Source organism: Mizuhopecten yessoensis, unplaced genomic scaffold, assembly GCF_002113885.1.
Source record: "Mizuhopecten yessoensis strain PY_sf001 unplaced genomic scaffold, ASM211388v2 scaffold2369, whole genome shotgun sequence".
NCBI lineage: Eukaryota > Metazoa > Mollusca > Bivalvia > Pectinida > Pectinidae > Mizuhopecten > Mizuhopecten yessoensis.
Window position 1 is genome coordinate 799,782 of NW_018404512.1, and position 17,300 is coordinate 817,081.

Below are 17,300 nucleotides of genomic sequence, written 5' to 3' on the forward strand. Positions count from 1 at the left end.
ATACAAATTAATTATACCAGGGTTTCGCTGTCATTCATACAAATTAACTATACCAGGGTTTCGCTGTCATTCATACAAATTAACTATACCAGGGTTTCGCTATCACATCTACAAATTAACTCTACCGGGAGTTCGTTATTATCTATACGGAGTGACCAATCACTGATTTAGTCAACACATCTGCAAAGCAATCAATAACCAGGATTACTAATTATATATCTAATTAATCGTACTCAGGATAAGTGATTAGTTCACTAATTGACCGTACTCAAGATAAGTTGTTATTTCACTAATTGACCATACTCAGGTTTAGTTACTGTTTTACTAATTGACCATACTCAGGTTTAGTTATTTATTCACTAATTGACCGTACTCAGGATTAGTTCAAATCATGAGTACGTTTCGGATAGATTATCGGGTTAATATTTAATACAATTTGTTTGCTTCATCCTCATTGATTTAAGCAAACTCATGTGGAGGTCGAAGACTATGTATTTTAAGGAACAGCAGCTAAATCTTTATGACGTCACTTAGTTTAAACGTCACAATCCTCGTACTGTTCTTCTGACAATTTTTGTTGTTTCAATTGTATTTAATGATAAAAGAATAGCATTATTTCATATTTAGTATAACAATTGCAGACTTTTTACTTCGGTGAATATTTGGTTTTATTGACACGAAAAGCCGGATGTTGAAGTCGATGTTGTGTGGCTAATATTTTGATATTTTTCACTCGTGCTGCCCACTTGTGAAAAATATCAAAATATTAGCCACACTCGTGAAATATAATTGTTATAACTGAAGACACCATTGAATATCCTCTATTTATTACATTTTTGGCAGTGAAATATCGGATTCTATCAACTTGATAAAACTGATATCTTTCACACTGTGACAAATATCACTTTTTGGTATTGACCAATCATAACGGTATCTTCTATTCGCTGCATTTAAAGGCAACGATTTTTTGTTCAGATTCAAATGAAGCGACGGTAGAATAAGAGGTTGTTATTGTAAATGTTAGGTACACACACTTAAGTATTTACATAAATATACAATTATTAACATTTTTATAAGCAATCATAACAGAAAATAGCATTCAAAATGGCGCGCAGCCTTGTTGTCATGCGTGACGTCATTATAATATGGCGCTTATTATTACGCCTCTGATTCCCGCACTTTTTTTAATGCATTACATTTTTCATGTTTTATGGTTTAAAAATGTAATAAATCGAAAATGTAATGGTGTCTTCAGTAATAACAAATATATTTCACTCATATGGCTAATATTTTGATTTTTTTCACTCGTGCTGCGCACTCGTGTAAAAATATCAAGATATTAGCCTCACTCGTGAAATATGTTTGTTTTTACTGCATGAGGACACCATTAAATATCCTCTATATATCCACTTTAACAAAATCCCATGATTAACATACATGTATATACATTACCTAAACAAATCGCCCTTTTATCGGGTAATTGTCCAACTTTAAAGAAGGCTAGTATTGCCGTCTGAAAAACTACTCGCTTATGTTAACATTATTTTGATTGTGTGTTGAATGTTGTATTACATATCGATTGTAAATGTATGACAGGGTATATGTTCATATTTACAATAGCACATTTACTGGGTAGATGTTTCTCTTTATTTACATAATAAACCTAAAACTATTTGTTTTGAAACCTACACGCAACTACATTTCAATGAAACTGTTTGAGCTGATGCTATTTTTAAATAAGAAAAAGATCAATTGATTTCCGCTACAAATTAATCGATAAACGTGTGTTTTTATATCGCTTATGTAGGTTATAGCCACGTGCACACGAATCGTTCATAGCCCGAGTGCGTTTTACTTATCAAATCGACCGGTCAGTGGATTGCAACCTGACCGATGAACGGGTCGATCTACATGTTTGAAAAATGTCATTAGCTTTTAAAATCAATCGATAACAGGTTGATTCATTACTTCCACAAATCAACTGATAACTTGGTTAAATATTACCTCCAATAATCGATCGATAACCGGGTTAATTGATTACATCTGCAAATAAACGATTGGGTCAAGGAATTACCTCTGCAAAACGACCTATGACCAGGGCTGAGCTATTACATGTAAAGTTTCAAACATGACTGATGAAGACGTTTTTTGTTATTGCTTAAATAATACAGTGTATAAATCCAACAAACAAACTCGGTGAAGGGTAACATTGTCCTGTACGGAGTATTAAACGCAGCTAGTTATAATAATACTGAGACCGTCTGACACAAATACATGTACTATAAGCAAATACTTAACGGATGCAACAGTACATTTCTAGACAAGGTTTGAGATTTAATTTACATTACGGTGTGTTCCTATTCAGTAAAGCCTATTTGTTTGACAGGCCCATCGATTGGAAATGTACGGTGCCCGATACGTGTGGCTGATAATAGGCGACTTTGTAGAAAAATGGTGGACAATGGCTAACGATACAGACTGTTCACAGGAGGATCTACGTTCTGTCGCGGAAGGATACTTTACAGTGGCCAGTTTCAATACATTTAATTATGGAAAGGGAATGTCTGTAGCAAATATTGTGAGTTGTCCCCCAATTTGAAAGATATTTAAGAGATATAAACAGTCAGAATATTATGTATCAGTCTTCATTGTGTTTCACTCCTTGATTTGATTAACATCATGCCGAAATACTTTGTAAGATATGTTAAAAAATATTTATTTAATTAAGTTGTAACAAAACAAAAAATACGCGTATCGATCGAAATTTCGACAACCTTAAGGGCAACATTGATTACAATCTGAATCGCTAACCAAACAAGTCTTAATACGATATACTTAATGTTTAATATGATAATTTTCAGACCTTTGATGATTTTCAAAGAGACTATCTGTCGTTGAATGGCACTACGCCAATGAGTCCCTATGCAACAAGCGCCTATGATACGGTGTGGACAGTGGCCTTGACCCTCCGAAAACTTTTAAGGAAATCGAACCACTTGCTGGATACTGTGCCTTATGGCGATGCCGGCGACATGGTTACCGAAATGATGAGAACAGTCGAGGGACTCACCTTTGATGGTTTATCAGTAAGAACAGTTTTATAATGATGTCAGCGAATTTATTAAATGAATACAATATTCTAACAGAGCAAATTCCCTAACACCAATTTCATTTCCATTATCAAAGTTTTCCCCTTTGTTTTGCAACTGCATATCACAGAGTAATCAATTGTCAACGATTTTGTTCACAAACTAATTAATCACCCAGTACGTATTCTGAACGTTAACAGTACGCAGTCGTTACATGACAAAGCATTACAGAGTTTGTTTCTGGTCTGTATATCTACAGGGACCTGTTTCATTCCAAGGACCTGACCGAAGGGGACTGGCGGTGGTTAAACAAAACCAAGGTAAATAACAGTCCTTATCTAGATTACAAATCAGGGGAGGCTTCGATATCAGATAGACCTACACTGCGTGAAAACCTGTGAGACTGACATTATCGCTGATGTGAAATGGCGATGATCTCACTGGAACAATACGGATTCCAATTACTATATTTCAAATGTGATTGAAAAGATGATGCAGTCGTTTTTACCGTTTAAATGTTATGAAGTATATAAAGTACATCACATATCAAATCTCGTATATTGATTGGATATAGCCACAGGCGGATGGGAGGGAGGCGGGGGGCATCATCACTGCTGCACATTTAAACCGCCAGGGTGTGTTTCCCCTTGACCTACTTCTTGTCTGTCGTAAGTAATTTAATCACTGACATATATAATACAAATCGTGTAGTCAAAATATCTAGCACTGTTTTATGTAATTGTAGTACATTTTTGGTGTTATATGTAGTCCGATGGTATGTAATTTCATGACGTTGTTATAACTATTTTATAAAGGTGGGCACATGGTGACTGTTGCCATGTACGAGTTCGACAAGGAAATATTAAACTTCCGGTGCCCTGACTGTGTTGATGTGCACTGGTCAGGTGAGTTTATTAAATATTGCTAACAGATGTTAATAAAAGTATATATCATCAGATCGAGATGTTGATAAAAGTATATGTCATCAGATCGAGATGTTAATAAAAGTATATGTCATCAGATCGAGAACAAATCTATAATAAGATAAGTGTCAAGCAGTGAACAAATCAAAATAGAAATCAAAATAATGAATATAATTTCTAAAACATTTCTTTGTTTGAAGTATTGAGAAATTGAGATACAACATAAGAAGAACATACCCAGATATTGTTATGATTAGTGAGTTTCGATGTATATATTACTTTCAGATGGAAAAGTACCCAAGGACAAAATATTAATCGTCATGCATAGGAAAGTGATAGAAGACAGTGTGTTCTACGTCATCACTTCTTGGTGTGTCGTTGGAATTATTGCGGCAACGTGCTTTTTGTGTTTTAACCTCTGTAAACGGAAATCGAGGTAAAATTGTAAATAGAATATATTTTTGTTTTATGAAGTGGAATAAAAGTTAATATTTGCTGATATTGGCAATGAAAAAATCTCCTGTAGATTCCTTCACTGTGATTACGGGCACACCTACCGGACGATTGGTCCTACCGTCTTTATTGTGGTGCTGTGATGCAAGGAATTTAATATTAAATAGATAACATTCCCAAAACACAAATTAACACCATAACACTGATATAGACATAATATATATAAACTGAATACATACAATGAAGACACATCAGAGTAATTCATATACTTTTAGCAAACAAATATGGTAATTATTAACCAGACAAAGCATTAACCATCGAGCAAAATGGTGTAATAGTTTGGTATTATTAGTCCATCAGAAAAGTTAATGACTGAACCCCGTTCTTGACATAGATGTCAAAGTGTGATGTTTGAGTGACATGTATGTCATTTTTTGTTTGATATAATCTTAGTAACGATATTGGAATATCAGTATGTAGCCTATACCAAGTCCTCAGCAACGACCCGTCAGTAGACAACCTTACTATCGATTACACCAAGTTAAATGTCAGATAGACAGCCTTATAGACAATGTAGACTAGTAATTGAGAGGTAATTCAAATAGAGTTCGATCCGAGAACAGGAGACATTATCAGTTGTGCTCCTCTCCTTACACATGTGATTTATTTCGTTTAGTGTAAGGTGTCAGATATGAATTAGAGGATGGCGAAAATTACATCATGTATTTGTTAACGGATGCTTTGTTGTAATGATTTGTTGTCAGGTACATAAAATTGTCAAGCCCCACACTAAACAATGTGGCGGTAGGGGGCTGTATCTTGGTGTATGGCGGGGTCATGCTTCTGGGATTTGACGACCGTAGAATCAAAGAAGAGCAGTACCCACTCTTTTGTACAGTATGTTATTGTATTTTCGAACAATCGTAATTTCTCAACATCCACTTTCTACAACATACAAAACAGAAAGCAATTAAATAAATAGCTTCGCTAGAAGAACATTCATTGCTTATGTCATCTGATACAACCATATAAGCAATTGCTATAATATTACCACCTACACAAGTAGTAAAAAAATATCATCATGAATAATGCATGTCCATCGTTAATTAGCCCCTGTCTTACTTGTTTCTCCTGCAGTAGAAGTACAATATTATATACGTGTTTTTTTTAATTTTCAGACCAGAGCTTTCTTTTTTGCCGCCGGGTTTTCCTTGGCTTTCGGCTCAATGTTCACCAAAACGTATCGCGTCCATCAAATTTTCACACGAGTGAACAGGGGTCTCATCAAGAACAAGGTAAAACTACGCTTGATGTCTTCAGCACGAGCACCACAAGATACGCCAAATATATGTTATTTCATAGTAAACTGACAAAAACTAAAGTGACATAGAAGAGCATTTCACAAAAAATATGTTTTACGGGTGATTGATTCACTAAACAAGGATGGTCTACGTAAAATAGAAGCGCCATGACATCGATAGTATATTGTCATTGTTTGTATATTTTATATCTTTTACAATTGGGCTTATGCGTTGCATTGTTTACAATGTTTGTAATTGGTAATATATGCAGGAATAACAAGGTTATCATAAACAGTATAATAATACATTGGTTGTCATTAGAATACGCGTATCATTGATGCTCATTGGAAGTATGCATACTATTGTTTCACATAGGAAGTAAGTATTTCATTGTTTCCCAAAAATTCTATCCGTTATAATCACTCTTACTGCTCCTAGAGAACATACAACTGCATTTTATAATCTATTCTATACTTACAATCGAAGTGGTATACTGCAGTCCTGATAGACATACCACTGTAGTTTTATAATATGTTCTTTATAAATTATCTGTATTATATGTAACAGCTCCTGAAGGACAAACAACTGTTGTTTATAATCGGTGCTCTACTAGTGATCGACTCTACTATCCTGCTAGTGTGGGTTTGTGTGGATCCAATGCAAAGACAGATCGCCAACCTGACAGTGGGGGTAAGTAGTCCTGAACCTGACAGTGGGGGTAAGTAGTCCTGAACCTGACATTAGGGTACGTGATCGCCAAACTGACAGTAGGGGTAAGTGTTTGTGAATCTGACAGTGGGGTAAATAGTCCTGAACCTGACAGTAGGGGTAAGTAGTCCTGAACATGACAGTGGGGATAAGTAGTCATGAACCTTTCGTTAACTTGACAATAGGATTAAGTGGCAGTAGGGATAAGTGATTGTGAACCTGACAGAAGGGGTAAGTGATTGTGAACCTGACAGTAGAGGTAAGTGATCGTGAACCTGACAGTAGGGGTAAGTGCTCGCGAACCTAACAGTAGGGTTATGTGATCGTGAACCTGACGGTAGGGGAAATCGATGGTGAACCTGACGGTAGGGGTAAGTGATGGTGAACCTGACGTGTAAGGGCGTCCCGGTAGTAGTTCACTTCGATGTAGTGCAGGAAACGCTTATCATTCCAAAGTCCTTGGTAACGTCTTCGTGATAAATGAGGGTTCACAGGGCAAATTTCAACGACATTAAACATTTAGAAGAGTGCCATCTTTGATATTGTAAACAATGATTTTATGATACTTGCTTCAGTTGATAACAGCAAATTATTGCGGACAGATTAAGAATTGATCATGCACAATGACAATATATACCGATTAATGTTTCAGCCTTCTGACAACGATATAGATGTCTGGTATATATCCCAGATCTCAACATGTCATTCAAACCACATACAGAAATGGCTTGGTGCTTTCTACGCTTTCAAAGGACTTCTCCTCGTCTTTGGCGTATACATGGCATGGGAAACGCGCAACGTGAAAATTCCCGTGCTGAATGATTCCCAGTATATCGGCCTAAACGTTTACAATGTTGTGCTGATGAGCAGTATCGTTGTGGTGCTCTCGAACATCCTCTCAGATCAGCCAACTATGGCCTACATCCTGGAATCCGCCTTTGTCCTCCTGTCCACCTCCGTGACACTCTGTCTGCTCTTCGTACCTAAGGTAAGGCGAAAACATTCTACATTTACAATGCCCTCGAAATCACTACTAATGATACCATATGGTACTTCCGGTAGAATCCACAGCACTCTAAATTGTCACAAATTGGACACACACATTTAATATATATCATATACGGCAGTATTTGATGGTGGTAATTTTGGGCAGATTCGACATCACGCTTTATCTGTTCCAATGCAATACTGACGTAAAATTGGACTGTTAGCAGAGCACAGTTTCGTATTCTGTTCATAGCATTCAGATTTGAGTTCTAATGAGGTTGATTATAGATATACCCAAGAAAACCTGGAATGTAATAATTTTGACAATTGTTGCGTCCTGAAAATACAGCTACAGTAAATATATTAAAAATATTTCTGCGGAGTTATCGTTCTAAAAATGCAACGTTACGACATTGAAAATAACGCTATAAGTAAAGAGTACATGAGCTTTGTTTTGAATACTTCATAACCCAACTTGATCATACTGTTATGTGTTGTTCTATCTATAGATCTACGCCATATTGACGTGTAAGGGCGACCCGGTGGTAGTAGCATCAGGAATAGTTGTGGAGGACAAAACGAGACGTTTCGTGGTGGATGAGAAGAGAGACCTGTATTACAGAGCTGAGGTACAGAACCGAGTATATAAACGGGAAATCGTGGAGGTACGTGGAGGGGTACTGTAGAGGACAGATATGGTCACTATTTTAAGTGCAGTATAAACACGACGCGCAGCACTGCTCATCTTACTATGAGTTATCCATGTATGGTCCAATGGTCCAAAATAACCAGCTATACAAGTCTGATAAGAAATAGATTGTCCGTAGAAGCTGTATGTGAACTTGATTTGAAATGCTTTAATGGAATAATCCACCGATGAACTAAAAACCTAAAAAATAACGTACGCACATTTAGTCCGTATGTGGTGTGTATATATCTACCTAGAATTGGGATTTTTGTTTATAATGTAAGCAATGCTTTGAGCAAAGTAAAAAAAAAAAAAAAATCTGACTACTATCTTTTATGATTTAAGATTGTCGATAATGTAATTTAGTTTATGGACATTAAGGAACCATGAAAACTAAACTGCACAATCCGCAGAGTCCGTTTTTGCGGAATATTTTCTTTCTCAGAAAATTCTTCATTCTAAACGTAAATTCACTTTTCACTTTAGTAATTTATTGAACGTTTCCATAATTTTAAAGAGGCAAATACATAAAGTAGTTTCCCCAGGAGAATAATGTATATCTGACATTGTATCTCTCTGTATGACAATTGTAACATACATTGTATTGTACAACAGTTGGACCAGGAGATATGTAGACTAGAACGTATGTTGGAGCTGCCTCTCCAGCCGTTCCCGAAGCTAACGGATGAAATTCTTCATCTGCTGCCGGAATCTCGCGTGGATCCATCACCTGTCATCAGACGCCGCAGATTACAGGAACTAGAAAGGTATATGTTGCAACATTCTTATTAGTGTTAATGGTGTATTTTACATACTGATTAATATACATGTTTTTCTATTTACCTAATATTTTTAAAGATGTTTTCCCCGCTTTTTAGTTTTTCCTAAGCTCTGTTTTTGTTTGTTTTCTAGCTTTCGTTTGCCTTTTCGTATCGAGATTGAATTGGAAGTTTGTCCTCGTGTGTTGCCCATATCAATATATTTTTTTCTTTCAATTATTAAATTGATAATCAATCCTGAATCGTCATGCATTCTGTATTCGGATATAAAGTAAACACATAAGCTGGAACAAGAAACAGTCTCGGTAGGACCTATCGCTTCAACATAATGAAATTGGTCTTACTATATAGAATTCAAATAGTTTATCTAAATATTTATCGAATGGGGAGTTGATTGGTGTTAGGGAATGCATTGTATTGCTAACTTACATAAGAACCTATATGAGGTTGTTGTTTTGATTGGTCATTATACGTTGAATATTTACATACTATATGTAATAACTATGACCTACCAAACAAAACTAACTTAAGTTAAATTGCTTAATAATTGAATGATATGATTTAAAACAAGAAAGCACGTTATTCCAAATATAATAACCCGTTATACATATATTGGTATATTATAAAACAAGCATAACAAGCTGGAGACATTAGCTTTTAAATTTTAATGTCAGAAAAAGCCAAATGCGTTTTCAAAACAAATGGAAGAGAAGAGTTAATGTTGAGTTCTTATTTGAATAAAATTATAGATATTAGAAACCATATTAAGACCGAAATAAATTCTACAAATATTATTGATAAGTGTACTATATTGTATAATGTTTAAGGTGCTGTAGAAAACATATTGTCAAGTCGTACCGACTAATGGTATTGACTACATATACAAATAAGAAATGAATGTTAAGATATTTACATCGGAAATATTTGTGTCTTTTAAGAAATTGATCATACATTGACTGTTCTTTTGTATATTTGCAGATGCAATTCTATATCTGATGGAGGAGAAGTTTGTTTTGGACTTTCTTCTGAAACCTCTGGTGACGATTTTGTATTTCCGGTACAGAACTCGCTTCATCCAAATTATTCCAAACCCATGAGAAGGATGAGTATTCGGGAGGCAGCATCGGCGACGGCCAAAAAACTTTCGGAATTACGACGAAGTTTAAGTTTTAGAGCACCGCCCCGAAAAAGGGGTTTCCCAGCTAGGGAAATGTCAAGAGACACGCATGCGTCCAAAAGCGAGTTTTCATTGAGACATTACTTTCAGGATGTTGATGATGACACTGATGAAGTTTTCTGTAATACAGACATGTCATTGACGAGTAGGAAGTGGAATACAGATTCAACCATTTTTGAACGTTCCTGGGAGTGCCAAACTACCAGGAAAGCAAGTCGAATGGACGATTCTAGACCAGATAGCAAAAAATATCGACGAAAATCAAATGTGTTTGATCTTCAAGTGAAAATAACTCCATGCTCTGATGATGAAAGCTCCGTTGAAAATACTGCTTTTTGTGAAAATAAGAAAAGTAATAGCATTAAGGTGTGTAAGTCGAAGGATAAATATCGGGAAAACAGCATAAAGCCATGCAGATCTACTGGTGATATGAGTTATCTCCCCCTTTGTCGTGTGACTGATGTTGACACTAACAGAGAGGGCAAAACAGTATCAAAACTTCAAAATATTGAACATTTGATCGCCAGGGAGAGGCGTCGGCGCATAATCAAATTACAAAGTGACCTTGTAAAAATACAGCATGAGCTCAAGGCTCTCAGCGATTTAGAATATGAAGTATCAGATGTATGACAAGGGTTAAAGTTAGGAAGTTATTAAATATATATATATATATATAAATAAACAAAGCACTGGGCACATACTATTTCTGCACTAATCATGTCATGAATCGTTGTCAGAATTGCATGTAAAATTACTAAATAAATACAATTTTTTAATTGATTTTGTTTAATTATCATTTTGATTTTTCGACTTCAACTATTCATTGATTGAGTTAACATCAGTTCATTGTCAGCGTATACACCCCTTCACACTTGGCTACACACCAAGAGCAGACCAGGAATTACAAAACCAGATAATTCAAGAAATACTACAAAAATGTACTGTTATGATTGATTGTCATCAAGGCTTTTTAATTTGGTTTATTTGTATTCCACTTAATATTTTGTTTTGATTGGTAAATATCCAGAAAAAGGTTTTTTATTACGAATCTCTTACCTATCAATCTTGTCTTGACAATATCATTAGTTTTAGTATTTATCTGTACAAAAGATATTAAAGCTGGTAGAGAAATGGCTCAAAATGGATGAAACAGAGTACTTGTATCGTAGTTTATACTGATATCGTAGGTTACTTAACGAGTATTATTGGTATCAATATTCAATACAGCATCACGAACTTATAGGATATGGGACATAAATAGTAATTAATGTAATTTTAAAGGATTTACTTGCCTGTGTTTTATACTTCTCGTATGCCTTCTCCCCGTTGTTGAAAAAAAGAGTTTATTGTGTGTTTCTACGATCATCTATTAAGATTTCTGTTTTCAAATAACTATAACCTGCTTGTGCGTTTGGATCTATAACAGGACTATAGATCACTTTGTTAGACAATAACCACTTTACCACTGTGTTAGGACGCCGTAACAACTCGATCTGACATATCTGGAGCCAGGCTAAGCTCCTTTAGAAAACCGCCAATAGTGAAGGGTCATTGACATACATCGCGAATGGCATACCTATCAAAAATACAATTAATAGAGAAAATAGAGTTGAAGACATTCATTCGTTCGATGACCTAACCTTCTTTTCCCATGAAATATGGACTGGTATGAATCAGGACAGTGGGAAGAGGCGCTGTAAACTAAACATTGCGACCAATACGTCTCCTCTGTTGTCATCCTCTGACAGCTCGAAAATTGGGCTGGCGAGAGCTGTGTGCCGAGTACGAACCAAATTTACGGAGAGAAAGCAGGATCCTTCATTATCAGATTTAACGGGATAAGAAAAGAATTTACTGGCAGGCAATCAATATTTTTTAGGCAATATGAAATATGGAACATTCGTATCTGATCGTAAGAAAATCGTACAAAGACTTTATGGTAATAATTGGTATATTGGTATTTTATGGTAATCGTTTTTAAATGTAAACGGATTGGAGAGGGGGGTGGGGAGTGGGGTGNAATGGTATATATTTTCGTATAATGATATTGTAGAATAATTTACAACAGCATTTATTTTTATTTTAGCCATAACCGTCAGTTATCGATTTAGAAACAACAACAACAATCAGCAGTTTAAACATTAACCTTTATTAGAATGAAAGACATGTATTGAATGGACGGAATGTGATAGTGACAAGCTTAAACTGCATATTTCATCCAGAAGAAATCTTGTGTTTGGCATGTCTGAATATAACAATGCTTTATGCAGTACACATATGCTAGACATATGTAAAATATGCCTGACATATGCACTATTGTATAGGCAATGGAACATTTACAATGCTAAATATGCAACAATCTAACATCTTTATACTACCATAATATTATCTGTAGGTACAGGCAGAACTGGCAAGCCTCCATATTAAAACAAAGAAAAGAAGATATGGATACAATTTTGACGCTCCCATGATTGATCGATTGCAACAAAATGTACGAGTGTCCATGTGCATGGAATGGTATCATATGTTGACAAGGAGTTTTGCCTTGATTTGACTATATATATTATAATTAAGTGTTTAAACAAGCTACGCATGCTGTGAAGGTTTCCACCAAATCGTAGTAAGTAGTGAAGTAGATTGAATCTGTAAGCACCACACATGAATTACAAATAAGCCCAGAGGCATTAAGAGAAAAGCAAATTAATAAAAACGATGTACACTGGTCTATTTTGGTTCAACACAATTTTGCGTGGATATTTTTGTTTCGTGTGATAGTCAACCGTAAATTTCCCACAGTAATAAATAATTTCAACTAAAAAATGTCATCTTTTTGCGTAAGCGTTTTCTTTATTGCTTTTTTTTTTAAATCACCCAATTTTACTTATATTGACCATTTACTGTTTTTCAATAATGTTTGGTGAATTTATTTATTGCTATGATTCAAATTAACCGTTGTTATTCAATGTCTGATAGCAGGAGCAACTCAACCGAAAACAAAAACCGGGGTAATTAAATTCAAGGTTGATACGATTGTTTTCTGAATTAGGTAGAGTTATATGGTGGCATTACTATGCAATGGTAAATATTTCTATATATATAACATACAGCTATTTGATGCATTGCCTCAGAGGTTATAAGTCCATAGTGTTGTCTTCCTAAATACCACAATTAGTATTCCTTTGTGCAGTTTCTTTTGTGCTGGTATTCATTGACCGTGTGTGTTGATTTTTGTACAGAAGCTATTTTTGGGGTTATAAAAGGATGGCGTCTGAGATAGTGGTCAGGATAGCAGATTTATTACGAATTGTTACAAAATATGAAAGTTTTCCATTAATGAAGGAAAAGGAAGTCTTTCTTAAATAGAAGCATGCTTTTTATAAATCATATCTAATGCACCAATGTGGTTAAAATTCAACAATCATTGAAATATCGTTGCAAATAATGGTAGTAAACGTTTTTGATGTTTTACATGGGTAGACATCCATCGTCAAGCCTTTAATAGTATAATAAGTGAAGTAAGCAATTTATGTAACTTGTATGTAGTTTTATATACTGTTGATGATGTAGGCTATATATTATGGATGGTATCGGTATACATTTACTCGCTATTTGCACGCAACGAGCGTCCTTTACTAGCAAATGACCGTTGCGTAGTTTATAGTTAACATTCACACTAAGAGATTCAGGACATTTTCTTATCGTTGAGTATTTATGTAGTTTATGAATATGAGTCGACATTCATGTGCATAGGTACATGTAATTGATTAACATTGACATGGCACTATATTATTGGTACACCGTTACGTGTAGGGTTTCTTTAATCTCATCATACGAAAATACGAACTCCCGTAAAATGTCTACTCATTTTGGCGTCTAGTCTGTACGACGCCCTTACGTAAAACCGCACCCTCTTTTGTTAGTTGAAGTGTCGGCCACACCAAAAAGTCCACCACTGTGCCCTTCCGCGTGTAGTGTTTGTGCTTTGTTTCGTCAAACGGATCCCCGGATTCAACATCACGTGACATGTAAACAGGGGGGCTTTGAACGTTCATTAGCCAGCACAATGAAACACACTTGTTGATGTAAGGCTCACAAGCATCTATTTGTTCTTTTGTCCATTTCATATCTGTGGCGTCTTTAATATAAAGCTGCAAAAGAAAAAAGGAAAAAAAGACAGTTATTTTCTTCCCGTATCATTGCTCGCTGTCTTCCGTTACAAATAAGGAAGCAATTCAGCCAATCATGTTCTGATAGGAAAGGACATTTATTAAAGAAAAAAGCCTCCACAAGAAGACTAGAGAACTCCCCATAATATTTGAAAGATTGGCGATATTGTCTGTTTTCACTCTTCTTAATATTAGTTTGCTTAACATAATGGGATGTAAATGATTTCAAAAATATTTTCGCACACTTTACCTGGACAACAGTGTCAGTCGCCTGTGGAGCGCACCACTTTCGGAGGTCTCTGATCTGTTTCCGGTCCTCTGCAGACAGCTGTTGTGTCTTTTCCTCCACTTTCTAAACATTTCAGGTAAAATACAAGATTGAATTTTCAGTTCTTGAAGCTATTTTTAGGTAATCAATCAAACTTTGCATAGCTGACCGACAAAGAAAGAAAGCCAATCGAAATTTTGTTTGCCTTTAAAAAGAAAATAACTTGATTGATTTTAAATGTTGTTTAGAAATATCAGAAAAAAGAGAAAAAAAACCCCAACATTATTGACAAACTCACGGTTTTGGAAGTCTCAGATTGATGCAGCATAAATAAAACCTTATGGACATCTATCATCTGGCTCCGAGCAGTCACATCACAGAACGTGAAACTCCCCTGGAATAAAGGAAGCGATTACTATTCTGTTGTTAAAGTTCGAAACATTGAAACAACCATTGCGTGATAAATGAAATACTACAGAAAGTGCCTCAGATAGTCTACAAAGTTGGAAATGTTATAAATATTTAAACGATTTCCCTTGGTTCCCCCCTTATGTATTCTTTGCTAAGGGTTGATGGACTAAAGGAGAGCACCAGAGAGACACTCTCTCTTTCACTTAGCATTTTGAATATTTTATTCTCCTATCTACTTTTTAAGTTCCCACGGTGTCTCTGTGATGATCACAACATTAACGCTGTTGCGAAGTAAAACTTCAAACAAACAAATAAACCAAACATGCATATAAATGATTATCCAATTACCATAACGACAGAGAGCAGTTGCTGTATCGCCTCCGTCTCCTCCAGGGAAAACTGGTTCATCAGGGTTTCGTAGGCATTTGTCCATTCATCATCATACAATCTAGAAAACATTTCCGCCAGTTTAGTTGGTCTGTACGGGTCACTGAGGTCAAATATGGCTGGATTATCATCAGTCAGTCTTGCGCCGGCCATAACACTCAATCTGTAATGTGAAGGTATAATGACCGTAATGCATAACTAATAATTCTAATATAAGCGATACTATACCTATTTGAGCTTAGAATGTGAACAAAACTTGAAAACAGTTCCCAATGTGTCATTGACAGCTGGTAATACCGATTTGTTTGACACTTTGCCCCTCCTCCCTTTTTTCAACAACGCAAAAAACAACAAAAAGCCCCAACAACAATCAAACAAAAACAAACAAAAACAAATATACAAACAAAAACAAGGACGAAACATACCTCGTCAACAGGTTGTACTTTTCCTTCATCGCCTCGTTTAGATTTTTCTCTGCAATATCCAGCCTTCTCTGTACATCATCGATCTTGTTTCTCAGATAGACCTTTTCCTCATCTGATACTGTCAGTGTCGATTTAAAGCGGTCATTCACTTCGAGTTGAAGACGGGATATCTCCGTCTTGTCGTGCTTGGCTTCATCACGTAACCTTGTAGATGTAAGGAGTAAGATGTTTAATTACAGGTTAAAATGAATATAGTTCCTATTTAAATGAACTCTATTCAAATATTGATTTGTGTAAATCACATGGTTTAGCTTTAAAATTCGATTGTTTTAACAATACGCAACAAGGTGTGTGTCTATACGCTGTACCTCAGGCGTTCTATTATTAGACTAATCAATATTATTGCAGGTAGATTCTAATATTTCAGTCAACATATTTACCGGACGGTTCTTTGGCTAAGTATGATGGTTAGGTAGCAAATGTATCTACCTCTCGTTTGCTTATTTACAAATTGTAAAAGACAATCTGTAAACCTCGTGTGTTAATAAAATTTGAAAATTAACGAACTCGAATTAGATAAACATAATAACCCACCACTATTCGTTGGGGGAAAACCTTTATGTACATTGAATTTATATCTGGGCAACATATGTTTGCTGCAATTTACTACCCAGACACCACACCAGTGTGGTAGTGAATTTGAATTTGCAAATGAATGTAATATCACACAATACATTATTCTATAATGATAGTTCTACGTTTTCATTAATAGAGATACAGACTTCAGATAAGGGATTTACTGAAGATGGATACTAATAACGTATTACCTGTTGACCTCTGAGTGTTGGTCCTTCAGTTCCTGTTCTCGGACTGTGATCTTCATATTCAGCTTCATCATTTGGTCCTTAGCATCGGACTGAGATGATGAGGCATGTTTCTCCAAGTCATTGAGAGCACTGCAGTATAGTATATTATATATGCAGAATAGAGTAAGTGCAATCGGTAGCCATTTGTCTTGAGATATAATGTATTTATGTTCAATAATGATGCATATTTGGTATATGCAGAATGATGAACATATTTTACACTACTTTTAGTAACTAAAGGGACATAAACTGTATTAATCCAACTGTTAATATTGGTGCATACACATGTACATGGTGTCTACGATTGGGTGTCAATGGGTGGAAACATTACTGGCTGGAATACCCTTTGTACAAAAAACTTAACATCTAATCAACTAGACGTAATGTTCACAAGAAAAGAAGAACACATTCTATTTTAGGCATGTTAGATTATGGCAAACAGTATTTCTACTAACTATGTTAATGTTGTGTTACAAGCATTGCAAAACATACACTTAGATACAAAATATCGCAATTAGAATGATAACGAACAGTGGGTTATCATATAAAGAAAGGACGTACTTGGGAAGACAACATCTATAAAAGTGCGTAACAGTGTGGTTAAGCAGAACTTTAAAATGAACGGCACAGTGCAGTAAGAATCTACCCCGATGGTTATGACGATTGATTTGA

At 35.5% G+C, this 17,300-nt stretch overlaps 2 protein-coding genes across 4 annotated transcripts in view; one reads left to right on the plus strand and one right to left on the minus strand.

Annotated features, from left to right (window-relative positions):
* LOC110445803 (gamma-aminobutyric acid type B receptor subunit 2-like) overlaps nucleotides 1-10,735 on the plus strand; it is a 60,405-nt gene extending 49,670 nt beyond the window's left edge. Inside the window, exons 6-17 of the mRNA XM_021490597.1 lie at nucleotides 2,387-2,578; nucleotides 2,862-3,086; nucleotides 3,349-3,409; nucleotides 3,905-3,994; nucleotides 4,298-4,448; nucleotides 5,230-5,362; nucleotides 5,644-5,760; nucleotides 6,334-6,456; nucleotides 7,127-7,462; nucleotides 7,971-8,126; nucleotides 8,765-8,916; nucleotides 9,907-10,735. Of these exons, the coding sequence (XP_021346272.1) occupies nucleotides 2,387-2,578; nucleotides 2,862-3,086; nucleotides 3,349-3,409; nucleotides 3,905-3,994; nucleotides 4,298-4,448; nucleotides 5,230-5,362; nucleotides 5,644-5,760; nucleotides 6,334-6,456; nucleotides 7,127-7,462; nucleotides 7,971-8,126; nucleotides 8,765-8,916; nucleotides 9,907-10,735 (2,565 nt within the window). The remainder of the gene's footprint in view (nucleotides 1-2,386; nucleotides 2,579-2,861; nucleotides 3,087-3,348; nucleotides 3,410-3,904; nucleotides 3,995-4,297; nucleotides 4,449-5,229; nucleotides 5,363-5,643; nucleotides 5,761-6,333; nucleotides 6,457-7,126; nucleotides 7,463-7,970; nucleotides 8,127-8,764; nucleotides 8,917-9,906) is intronic.
* Nucleotides 10,736-12,239: 1,504 nt separating this feature from the next.
* LOC110445793 (hyaluronan mediated motility receptor-like) overlaps nucleotides 12,240-17,300 on the minus strand; it is a 33,715-nt gene continuing 28,654 nt past the window's right edge. For all 3 annotated transcript variants that reach the window (XM_021490584.1, XM_021490582.1, XM_021490583.1), the window contains 6 exons: nucleotides 16,590-16,718; nucleotides 15,763-15,966; nucleotides 15,299-15,500; nucleotides 14,838-14,933; nucleotides 14,522-14,623; nucleotides 12,240-14,253 (listed from right to left, as the gene is read on the minus strand). In XM_021490584.1, the coding sequence (XP_021346259.1) occupies nucleotides 13,963-14,253; nucleotides 14,522-14,623; nucleotides 14,838-14,933; nucleotides 15,299-15,500; nucleotides 15,763-15,966; nucleotides 16,590-16,718 (1,024 nt within the window). In that variant the 3' untranslated portion in view covers nucleotides 12,240-13,962. The remainder of the gene's footprint in view (nucleotides 14,254-14,521; nucleotides 14,624-14,837; nucleotides 14,934-15,298; nucleotides 15,501-15,762; nucleotides 15,967-16,589; nucleotides 16,719-17,300) is intronic.